The following is a 10,980-nucleotide window of genomic DNA, read 5'->3' on the forward strand; positions in this document are numbered from 1 at the left end:
GTAACCTTATCACTGAAAATGTTTTTTTTAAAAATGTTTTTGGTTCAGAAAGTCTATAAGATAAGATCTCTTTTTCTTTGGAATCCGCTTGAGGAACGCCCTCTGCGTTGTGAAAGATCTCCAACGATCTGCTAGATGTTACCAGACTGTTGAGTCTCGGACACCCAGAACATGAAAAAACGTCATTCCCAGCGCGTGGAAACACGGGAAGCACGAACAATCAAGAATGTCGCTTTTTCACATTGTTTTTGTTCAGACATGTTATTTTAAGTCAAGTTTCAGTTGTAGGTCTTTGCATGCGTTTTCATTTTTAAATCCAATGTGGGAATGAAAATAAAGGAGGCTAGCATCACCCAATGGCCTCCTTTACTTCGGCTTGATGTCCAACATCTGAAGGAAAACTTTTCATATTCTCCTGATAAAGAAATGCTTTCTTTATAATGCAGATTTTTGATGAACAGCATTGTGTAAAATTTCTTTTCCTTCGGCAGATTGTCAAAGGAATTTCAATCTGCTGTTACTCACAGAAATGTTTTAATTCAGCCACATCTGAGAATGTTTGTGCATGTAAGGCTTGTTCAAGGTTATGCTTTGTCATCTCCACTGAATTTGACTTGGAGCTCCGCAACGTTGATTTTTCAGACTTTCCAGTGGCAATCTCCCACTTCCGACTTCAAATGGGACACACCACCTCAAGACAAATTATTCCTGCGGTACTGTAGATGTTGCTCTGGGTTTTTCTGGACCTCCTGGATGAGTTGTTCATATTTTCTTGGAGTGATTTTGGTTCACCTCTGTTTCATGTTTTCTCCATTTCTCACGGCGATTCACTGGCATTCCAAAGCCTTAGATGACGTTGATTTTTTACATTGTTTTATTTGTTGTGACATGATGTGTTGCTTTTTGAGATCTCTACCCTTCTTCATGTTATCACGTCGGGAAATATTCAGGACCGTTTGGCTTGTGAAATTGAATTGAGCTGCCTGAAAATTGAAATTAATTGCAATTGTTTGGAGATTTAAGAGGGTGAAGGGTTATATTTGGAAGGCTTAATTATCAAAACTATTTAAAAACTACTTTTTGTATTCACTCAGGTTATCTTCTCCTGGTACTGAGATTTGTTTTGATTATTTTAAACAGTCAGGAGTGAAAATAAAATCTTATAAAGTGAATACTTTTAACAATGTATCTTTGCTTATGTCTCATATTTATGTGGATACCTCTTTGCTTATAAAAGCATATCGGATAGTCATAAAGTGCTTTTCCTTTTTCTCATTATAAGGCCACTTGTAAGAATTGTGGAGATCACAAATCAAGAGTCTGTTTCTGCATTGAAAACCAATTTTATTTTTGCTCACACCACAGAGGACACGTTTGAAGAAGCCCCACACTGATTACGCAGCTTTGAAAACACCGATCATTTTTCTTTTACCGAGTGACAGAAACAAAACAGATCAGAGCCGCTTTTAAAGCATCAATCTTCCACAAGCACTTCAGGACGATGAATGTTGGACGCTTTGGACTGGGTATTGGGGACGCGGACGTCATCCAGCCCTTCCTTGCCCTGCTTATTAGGATTTGGGGGTTCTGTGAACAGAAAGGGGATATATTTTACAGGGTTTCCCTCACACCGTGTGCAGGTGTTCCTTTAATCCTTTGTCCAGATTCTGCAACAAAAGCTGAATCAGAAGCTGGATCAGTGTTGTGAGCTTGATTCGGGTTTTAATGCGGTGACACTTTTTAATTTTTCTAGTCTTTTTTTGTTGTTTTTTTTTTAGTAGAATCAGGTTATGATTATGCATTTAGAAGACGACGGCAATCTGCTGCAGTTAGTAGTATTAACAGTTAAAACTAGTGGAAGTGCCCTTAATAGCATCGAAGGCGTCAATCTCTTCCAAAAGCCTTTAAGCGCACTTCTTAAACTTTTTGTTAATGTGAACGTGAGTCATTCATGTTTAACTGAGCACTTCCTTACTATCTTGTGTAAACTGTGGCGTCAAACAGTGGAGAGACTGTCAGGCAACTTGCCCCAAGGCACAACAGACATAAAAGGTTTGAATATTTTTCTCTTCTGGCCAAAATTGCTTTGCTGCCATTTAGCGTTACGCCTGTCGTCTTAAGCTTGAACGCAAGAGCATGTCTGCTGCTCATCAATCTCTCCAGACCATCCGCCAAACTGCTTACACTTGTCGTGTGGGAGAACAAGGGTCACATGTTTGCGTTTGTTTGTTTCTTCCTGTTGGAAGTCGGCCAATCAGATTGCAAGAGTGAACCGAAAGCATCCGTCTGATCAGTTGTTGACCCACGTCTGCTTTGGTGAGAGGGTTAATGGTTGATCGGGAGATCTGCCTTCATGTTTGGGGTTTTTAGCACTTTCTTAGGAGGCGAATCCTGAACTTACCCCGTGCCAATGCATCCGCTATATTAAACTCCATGCTGTCGGGGAAGAAGAGGATAAATAATGCACCAAGTATTATATTTAACTGGTTTACCCTTTGTTCTGGTTGCATAGGAGTTTTTATCCATCAAAACCAACTAAAAGTGACAAGAAGGATAAAACACTAAAGGTAAGAAGAAAAGGTGCTCATGAGCGTCCTCACCTCTCCTTATCAGTCATTACGGCCATCAGCTTGCCGTACTCTTGGATTTCTTTCTCCAGCTTCATCTTGATGCCCATCAGCTTTTTGTAGCTCTCCACCTTCTGCTCCACCTGACCCCTCACTTCCTTCAGCTCGTTCTGCAGGTTGACTATGACTCTGTTGAGGGGGATCAGTCGGTTGTTGTTCTCACCCTTGACTTTGTTCAGATTGTTCTCCAAAGCCTTGATCTGTAAGCAGAAAGGTTTGATTTGTTGGAGCTAATGTACAGGATTTAGATTCTTGGGAAGGAATTACTTTTGCAGATAATGCATAAAAACGACTAAAGCTAACATTTTTGTAGAACCGTGCTGCTCATTTCTTATTTTTGGCCAAAATGTATTAGGAACCATTGTGACAGGCCTGAAGAACCAGAAAGCCTGTGTGTGTTGGTTTGCAGGAACACATGCAGTTGTTTTTTCTGACGATAACTAGCACCCTTAGCTTAATGGCAGGCTTGTCAGGAATGCCTGTGAAGGCCAACCTTGCTGGTAGCGACATGATGAAAGACCAACTCAGAGCAACTGCTTTTGGGATGCACAAAAGACTTGATATAGATCAGGTTCACTGCATATCTGATTTTTTTTGGGTGTTTTTTTAGATATGGATTTGTGTGGTAGAGTTTTTACAGACCGTGCCGAGGCTAGCCTGAATCTGCATTTCCAGGCTTTTCTTCTCCTTCAGCAGCTTGTTGTACTCTGTCTTTCCAGACTCCAAAGCCTCGTTGTTCTGGGCCTCCTTCACCTGGATGTTCTCAAACTAGAATGGGAGGAACAAATGCGGTGAGACAATCAGACGAGTGCAGGAGGAGATCAGCAGCCCAGTTTCCAGTTTCTGACCTTGTCCTTGTACCATTCCTCTGTCTCCTTCATGTTTCTGTCAGCCAGCTTTTTGTAATGGTGCCGTATGTTTTTGACAATGTCAGCCAAGTTGGAGTCCTGGGAGTCAATCTCCACCGTCACCTCCGAGTTCTTGATCTTCTCACGAAGCTCGTCAACATCCTACAATAGCCGTGTGCTAAGAGTTAAACAAGTATCAAAACTAATACTGCAGATCCATGCAAAATGAGCCTTACCTTCTTGTGGTCGGTCTCAAGGCGTTTCACCTCTTCCTTGACCAGTTCCGTCTCCTCCTGCAGCTGTTCTCGGGTCTGCTTGGTCTCCTCGATGTCCTTTTTCAGATTGTCTATGTCTCTTTCCAACTCCTTCTTCATCTTGGACTCATCGTCCAACCTGTTAGCAGAAATTGGAGACATCACCACAAGTGCAACACGTCAAACGAGACACTAGAAACTTTTCACCCTTTGCCCCTTGCCAGGAAGTCGTAAGGCTTCAGGTTCAAGGTCTTAACTTGGAAACAAAATGACCTTTCCTTGTAAATACTCAAAAAAATATATATATATATATATACATATATATATTCCTCTCTATGGTGACTATTGGACTTGTGGGACCAGCAGCACACATCCAATGCTGTAAAGAAAACTTATTTTCCTTCCTATATGGATATGATGTCAATTCTGACTGAGCAATAACCATAAGACAAGAGTTTCAGCTCACTTGTTGTTGAAGTCATTCAGGGCCAGCTTGGAGTTGTCAATCTGGAGCAACAGCTTGGCATTTTCCAAGGTGAGTTCCTTGATCTAAACATATAATAAGAATGAGAGGAAGAAGAAGACGGAGAAGAATATTCAATGTTTGTCTTAACCCACCTCCTTGTCAAGCTCATCCTGTGGTTTCTGGATTTCATCCCAGTTTCTGCCCTCAGGAGCCTTCCTCTTGGCCAGAATGTAATCGATTTCTTCCTGCAGCTTGCTGTTGTCCTCCTTCAGCTGCTGCACCTTGTCCAGGAAGTTCTTCAGGCGGTTGTTCAGGGTCTGCAGCTGCTGCTTGTTGTCCTCTGGGAGCGAGGTGGGGGCAGGACTGCCATTGGGCTGGGAAGCGGTGACCGGGGCGGCGGTGGGAGTGACCAGAGGGGAGTCTCTCTCCGTCTCGTTGCGGTCATTGCGGAGGACTTTGCGGAGTCCGTCAAGGCTGGACACGGACGCCTTGACGCCCCTCCCCCCGGCTCCTCCGAACACGCTGGCGCTGCTGTTGCGAGGCATGTTTGCTTATGATGGATGACAAAGAACTGGCTGAACGCTGATGAGTAAGGCGACACCTGGATGGAAAGGAAGTGGAGTGAGTTTTATAGCTCCTCTCTGCCTTCTTGTCCGCCCACATTAAGGACTCTGCCTCGTGGATCCAATCCTCATTCTTGGACAAACAGGTTCAGGCTTGAAATTCAAGTATTTCATGTTGACTTCTCTGGTAATTCGGCACCTGTTCTGTTTTGATTGGACACTTGCAAACATGTTGGGGAGGTACGCAGGTCCATGCGCCTTCATAAAGGTGATGTGAGGTGGGATCTCATTCATCTGCTCAGTCAGTCTCCAAGGTTCAGCACCATGTCAAAACCTAGCAGCAGCATGAGCGCACACTCCAGCGACAAGAAGCCCAAAATGAGCGAGCCCAGCGCAAAGCTCGACTCAACAGGGAAATCCGGGGAGAAAACACTCTTGGTTGGCCTCAACGACAAGTTCGTCCAGCTCATCGACAAGGTGTGTATGGTTTTTCTTTTTATGTTTTAAAGTACGTAGGCTGAGATATTTACTAAATACAGAGCTGGAAAAAAAAAATATTAAGAGACCACATAAAATGATCAGTTTCTCTGATTTGAATTTTTGTACGTATACAAGTAAAATGAACATTACTATTTTATTCTGTGTACTACTAAGAAATGGTCATAAAATAAAAAAGATGCATTGCTTTCAGATTGAAAGTAATGCAAAGGAAACAAGTAAATATTCATTTAGAAACAATACTGATTTTTAACTCAAAGAGTTCAGAAATCAATATCTTGTGGGATGACCATGAGGTTTTAATGTGGTTCAGCGCATTGATAGTGATTTATTAAGATTTGCCTAATTATTATTTTAGTGGTTACAATATGGTCGATAAAGACATGCTTTTTCTAATTGTCATGAAGCTCCCATTGAAATTTTAAGCATTCATGTAAAAAAAAAAAAAAACACAATGAGACCTAATAGTATAATAACATCAACATTTAACAATTCAACCATGACAATGGAGTGAAACAAACACCTGAGGCCATGAAAAGTGACTCACTCTGCCAGGTTTTCTATTGTGTTTGGCAAACAAAAGCGCCATCTAGTGGTAAATTGGTGGGATGCCCCAATTCAATAGAGAACTGGAAAAATGAGGGGAGAATTGAAAGAAAACAGACGAACCTTAAAATTAGCAATTGTGTGCTTAAACATTCCTCACAAATCTTTAAGGTGCTGTTTCCCAAAAGTGAGATACACGTTACACACACTGAAAATGCAACAAATGAAAAGTTACTATTTGCCTCAAGCACCACCAGTGACTTTTCCCTATTTATATGCAGTGAACATCCCTGGTTCTTCCTTGTTTTTAGGTGAAGGAACTGGAGGATGAGAAGCTGAAACTGGAGAAGAAGCTGGAGATCCTGAAGGGACAGGAGGACTACAGCGGGAACGTGGACGCCATCGTGAGGCAGGCAGAGAACAATCTGCGGGATAAGATTGAGAACTTGAAGAACGACCAGGAAAAACTGAAGGATGAGTTTGAAGACATTGCGAAGGAGGTGGATGATGCCAAGGATAGGTAAGTAGCTCACAGATGGCATCCATGTAGAAAATTGTGGATGATTCCAACGAACCTGTGTTCCTGCAGTGTCATTTCTTTACCTTTATTCCTGTCTTGCTTGCAGGTATGAGGATGTAATGAACAAGAGAGCTGAGCTGGAGAATGAATTTGTTGTTGTCAAAAAGGTAATACCACAATTTTCTGTTATTGGGGGAATGAAAACCACTAAAGATGTTTCAATGTTATAAATGTTCCGTATTTCCATGATTTCTTTCCCACTTACAATTTAAATTATATATGTGTGTGCAACAGGAAGTAGATGAAGGACATATGGAATTGGTAAACAAGGTTCTGGATCTGGATGACCTGACCAGAAAACTGGAGTTCCTCAGGGACGGCTTTGATGAGGTAACAGAAAACGATTTACTTACTTTACTCACTGAACATTAGATCAATTTAAAAAGATTGAAAACTGTTTTTTACCTTCTCAACGCCTTGCAGGAGATCAAGGAGCTGCAGTCGATGATCAAGAATGAAAAGGTCGTCCTTCCCAAGCCCGTCAAGCGGTCTCTAGACCTGGAGGACTACGTCAAGACCACAGATGCGCAGTATGCCGCGTACGCCGCTCGCGCCAGGGAGGAGGCCGAGCATTGGAACCAGAGAAAGGTGAGGATAAAGTAAGGCCGATTCAGTCCTTTCATAACAGTGCAAGTAAATGTTACAAACGTTTCCCAACTTTCAGATTGAGTCCTTGGTCCAAAGTGCAGAGCAGAAGGAGCAGGAAGTCCGCGAGCAAAAGAGGGATATCTCTGACCTCATGCGCCTAATCCAGAGGCTGACTGCTGAACTGGACAGTCTGAAAAGAAAGGTAGGGACCTGGCAGACAGTAACCCCTTCACACACTCTGACCGTCCTGCTGATGTCCTTTGCTTTGTTGCCCCTTTAAGGAAGAGTCCTTGAGAAACGAAATTGACGCAGCAAGAGCAGACGGCGACAGGAACATGCGGGAGGCCAGAGACACCATTGACAAGCTGGAGGTGGCCTTGAAGGAAACCAAGCAGGAGCTGGCCAAACAGATCCGCGAATACCAGAACCTGCTGAACCTCAAGCTGGCCCTCGACATCGAGATCGCCACCTACCGGAGGCTGCTGGAGGGCGAGGAGAGGAGGTAAGTGTGCGCGGACGCCGCAAAGTGAATAACGTGTGAATAAGATGAACACCTCGATTGACGTCTTCTTCTCCCCTTTATCTCCACCAAGATTGAACAACTTTCAACATTCAGGTGAGAACCATTTTATCACCATTCTGACGCAGAAAAATAACCTTTAGAGAAAAACCTAAATCGTGGCGTTTCAGAGTTGTCTTGTTGCATCTTGTGATCACAAACTAACCAATTAGAAATATGCAGAATTGGAATGTTTTCGTGACCAATAAAATAATTGTTAGAAATTTCTCTGATTTTTATATGCTATACTTTCTCCTAACAGTCTTAACACCCTAATGCACATTTTCTTGAAAATGCACCAGTTGTATAAGAAACATATGAAATTGAAAGAACAGGAAAATACTTTCATAATCGTAACTTTTAAGTCAATTTAGATCAGATCTAAATGACAGATGATACAATTTCCAAATATGACAACAGCATGCATGTAACTAATTTCTGCAGATCTTCACTGTTGTTTTGTGCTTCACTAAAATCAAACCTCTCTTCTGCTCAGATTACTAAATGCAAACAACCAATCCAAGTCCTTACTTGCACGCAGACGTTCACCAGCCAGAGAGGAAACACCGGCAACAGGAAAAACACCTGCCTGAAAGAAGTCACCTGCGAGACCAACGACACCGGCGAGGGAAACCTCCAACAATTGAGTCCAGCAACATCCCGAAACCGGACGAGACCCCAGGCCCCTCCAATACACAGAAATCCCCCACGCGCTACAAAAAACGCGTGGTGATCCGGGTGGAAGTGGAATCCGGGAGGCTAATCTCCGAAACCACCCACTACATTGACTGATTTTTCTGGGACTTCCCGCAGCCAAATCCATAAAATGTGAACAAATCATTTTCAAAAATGAAGAATAACCAACCGTTTAAACCTCCTGGTAAAATTAAAAGTAATAATCTCTCTTGCACGTTTTCTGGCAGTGAACGTCCGACTGCAGCCCGGTGGCAGGTTGAATCTGTGCTTGAACTGGTTTACGTCAAGCCGTGTCTTTAGCAAAGTTTTTTTTTTTCTTATCTTTTGGTGGGATGTGCAATGCCTTTGGGGCTTCAGTGTTTCCTTTCATCTTCTCCTGTGTTATTTCCTTCAGACAGTGATGACCCAAGCGCTGAGGTTTTGTTTTTGATGCAAGAAAACCCAAGAAACTTCTAGCGTAAATGTTTATTGTTATTTGAGAACAACTGGATTTATGGGCCTGAGCATGCAGGAGTGTTTCCGTTTGCTTGGTTCCCTTCTTGCCAGTATGAGTCAGAAAATGCAGATAAAAATAAGAAAAGGTTCTCAGACTGGTGCTTAAAAGTTCAACATTATATGTAGACATGCATGTGTTGCTCTGTTTTTAGCACGTTGTCCTGTAGCATTGCAAAACTGCAAGTTGGAACTCCTCTGTTGGCTCTTGTGCTTATGAGTCTCAAATCTTTCAAATGAATCTAAAGTAATCAAATTTCAGGGTTTTGTGCAAATAAATTAACCTTTACAAACACTGAGTCTGTTTCAACTTCTTTCCCTAATACACACACTCTCATCATTTTCAGGGGTCTCAAACTCCAGTCCTCGAGGGCCGCAGTCCTGCAGTTTTTAGATGTGCCACAGGTACAAATTATTCTATTCAGGGGTGGTGCAGCAGAGGTACATCTAAAAGTTGCAGGACTGCGGCCCTCGAGGACTGGAGCCTGAGACCCCTTAGAGACAATGCACTATTTAACCCAGGAATCTCATCTGATTGACCCCTCCTTATCTCCCTGTTCTCCTCTGTCTTCCTGAAACATACCAGATAGTCCAATGGAGTAACCTGAACATATGATGCAGCTGAGTAATAAAAACATCCTTTGACTGCTGGGCTACTTATTTCCCCAATAGTTGATGCCTTAGTTGCATTCTAATGTGATTAAGAACTTGTTTTCCTCTTAGTCTGCCTCCAACTGTATGCTTTCCTCCATACATATGCAGAAAATATGAATTCTGTATTGTTAAAAAAATGATTATGCTGCTATTATTGCTACCCTAATTTCATTTTGGTTCTTTGAACAACCCGGTGACTAAAGGACGTGGTTCCAGGAAGCAGAAATGGACAATATTTTTTAACATTTTAGATTAAAAAGAGAGAGCGAGAGCGAACACGCGCGATAAGTTAAGTTTTAAAAAATCCAGAGGCACGTTCTGTCCGTAAACGCACCACGTTGTCTCATCAGCCAATCAACATCAAGAAAACAAATCATTTAAGAAACGACAAAGGTGTGCGGCCCGACTAATTAGCGAAAAAAAAAATGCGATTATCTCGAGTGAAACTGGGGGAACTGGCTCTCGACGTTTGCTGCTCCAACTGTTTGGTTGTTTTTCACACTTTTGAGGAAAGTTTTTTCACACTTGAGAGAAAAGTGTTTTAAGTTTGACTCTCTCATTAAGGTCCACAGCTGGTTATCTACCCACTCAGGCTGCGGGAACTGGAACCTGGACACGAGGACAGCTGACAAACCCGGAAGACAACAGAGGTGAGCTCAACATATTCATTTATTCATTTCATCTGTAGGAGTTTCGAGCAAAGTTTCACCATCGCTTTGTTTGTTGAAGATAAATGTGACAATTATTTACTAAAATGTCTTTTACCCCAGTGAATGTTATCAACTTAAAATGCAAAGGGGCTCATATGGTTTGTTTTCTGCATTTTTCATTTTGAAGAGTTGAGACTAAACATTTTTTTTTATTCCCTAAGGTGAAATTGTTTCTGCACTGCAGTAGTTAAATTAAAGGTTGAATATTAAAATAATTTCAGTCGTGCATTCTTTTTTACTGAATAGATTGTGAATTTAGTCTGATATATTTTTAGATGTCATGAGTAGAGGTGCTAATAAATGTTCAGACAGCTTTCATTTTGAGGCTATCTATGCACCAGAATGAAATATTCAGAACTATGAGTGCTGCAAGACGATCTGGACCCTGGAGACTCATGGCTCCTATTGTGCATGCTCTTATTGAGGCCAAATCCCCTCTTGTCTTGGAGATTTATTCGCGGTTGCCTTTGCATCCATCTTTCCTCCACAGCCTGCATACCAGCATACAGATAAACACTGCTGATGGAAGCGGGAGTAAACGTTGTCAGCAGGGGAGAAATGACAGATGGAGGAAATCAATGACTGTTTTTGTGCACCCAAAAATGCCTTGGGTGCCTTGTGTTAAAACGGCTTGCCATATAACATCATCTTCATCTGTGAGCTGCATTTCTACATCGTGCAACGAATGCATGGTTAATGCACACATGCATTTATGTGGTGTTTCTGTAAAATTTGATGTTAAAGTTTAAGATTTAGATCAGGGGTGGGGACTCCGGGGCCTCCGGGTCCTCGAGGGCCCGTCTGCAACTTTTAGATTGATCTCTACTTCAACACACCTGAGTCAAATAATGAGGTCATGAGTAGGACTCTGGAGAACTTGACTGCACTTAGGAGGTGGT

General features: G+C 42.2%; 2 protein-coding genes across 3 annotated transcripts; one reads left to right on the forward strand and one right to left on the reverse strand.

The window, feature by feature from the left end:
• Positions 1–1,323: 1,323 nt before the first annotated feature.
• LOC129355455 (keratin, type I cytoskeletal 18-like) lies at positions 1,324–4,785 on the reverse strand. 2 transcript variants are annotated; one of them, XM_055025040.1, is made up of 8 exons: positions 4,348–4,785; positions 4,196–4,278; positions 3,712–3,868; positions 3,476–3,637; positions 3,270–3,395; positions 2,601–2,827; positions 2,402–2,436; positions 1,324–1,587 (listed from the first exon to the last, which is right to left on the reverse strand). In XM_055025040.1, exons 1-8 carry the CDS (start codon positions 4,738–4,740, stop codon positions 1,475–1,477), a joined length of 1,296 nt encoding a protein of 431 aa, XP_054881015.1. In that variant the 5' UTR covers positions 4,741–4,785; the 3' UTR covers positions 1,324–1,474. The 2 variants fall into 2 exon arrangements, with proteins under 2 accessions (XP_054881015.1, XP_054881016.1); XM_055025041.1 differs by lacking the exon at positions 2,402–2,436 and having other exon boundaries at positions 1,463–1,587.
• Positions 4,681–9,010, forward strand: LOC129355456 (keratin, type II cytoskeletal 8-like). The gene is made up of 9 exons (XM_055025042.1): positions 4,681–5,235; positions 6,114–6,322; positions 6,429–6,489; positions 6,617–6,712; positions 6,806–6,970; positions 7,047–7,172; positions 7,252–7,472; positions 7,564–7,586; positions 8,026–9,010. Exons 1-9 carry the CDS (start codon positions 5,011–5,013, stop codon positions 8,031–8,033), a joined length of 1,134 nt encoding a protein of 377 aa, XP_054881017.1. The 5' UTR covers positions 4,681–5,010; the 3' UTR covers positions 8,034–9,010.
• The last annotated feature ends 1,970 nt before the right edge of the window (positions 9,011–10,980 follow it).

This window comes from Poeciliopsis prolifica, unplaced genomic scaffold (genome assembly GCF_027474105.1).
Source record: "Poeciliopsis prolifica strain line A6 unplaced genomic scaffold, Auburn_PproV2 SCAFFOLD135, whole genome shotgun sequence".
Taxonomy (NCBI): domain Eukaryota; kingdom Metazoa; phylum Chordata; class Actinopteri; order Cyprinodontiformes; family Poeciliidae; genus Poeciliopsis; species Poeciliopsis prolifica.

Excerpts from the sequence above, each read along its gene's own strand:
- LOC129355455 (XM_055025040.1), bottom strand. The coding sequence starts at position 4,740 with ATGCCTCGCAACAGCAGCGCCAGCGTGTTCGGAGGAGCCGGGGGGAGG. Across the intron at positions 3,396-3,475 it reads AGGAATGGTACAAGGACAAG|TTTGAGAACATCCAGGTGAA; the intron begins GTCAGAAACTGG and ends CTCCCATTCTAG. Across the intron at positions 2,437-2,600 it reads GTAATGACTGATAAGGAGAG|CATGGAGTTTAATATAGCGG; the intron begins GTGAGGACGCTC and ends CTTCCCCGACAG.
- LOC129355456 (XM_055025042.1), top strand. The coding sequence starts at position 5,011 with ATGCGCCTTCATAAAGGTGATGTGAGGTGGGATCTCATTCATCTGCTC. Across the intron at positions 6,713-6,805 it reads TCAGGGACGGCTTTGATGAG|GAGATCAAGGAGCTGCAGTC; the intron begins GTAACAGAAAAC and ends AACGCCTTGCAG. Across the intron at positions 6,971-7,046 it reads AGCATTGGAACCAGAGAAAG|ATTGAGTCCTTGGTCCAAAG; the intron begins GTGAGGATAAAG and ends CCCAACTTTCAG.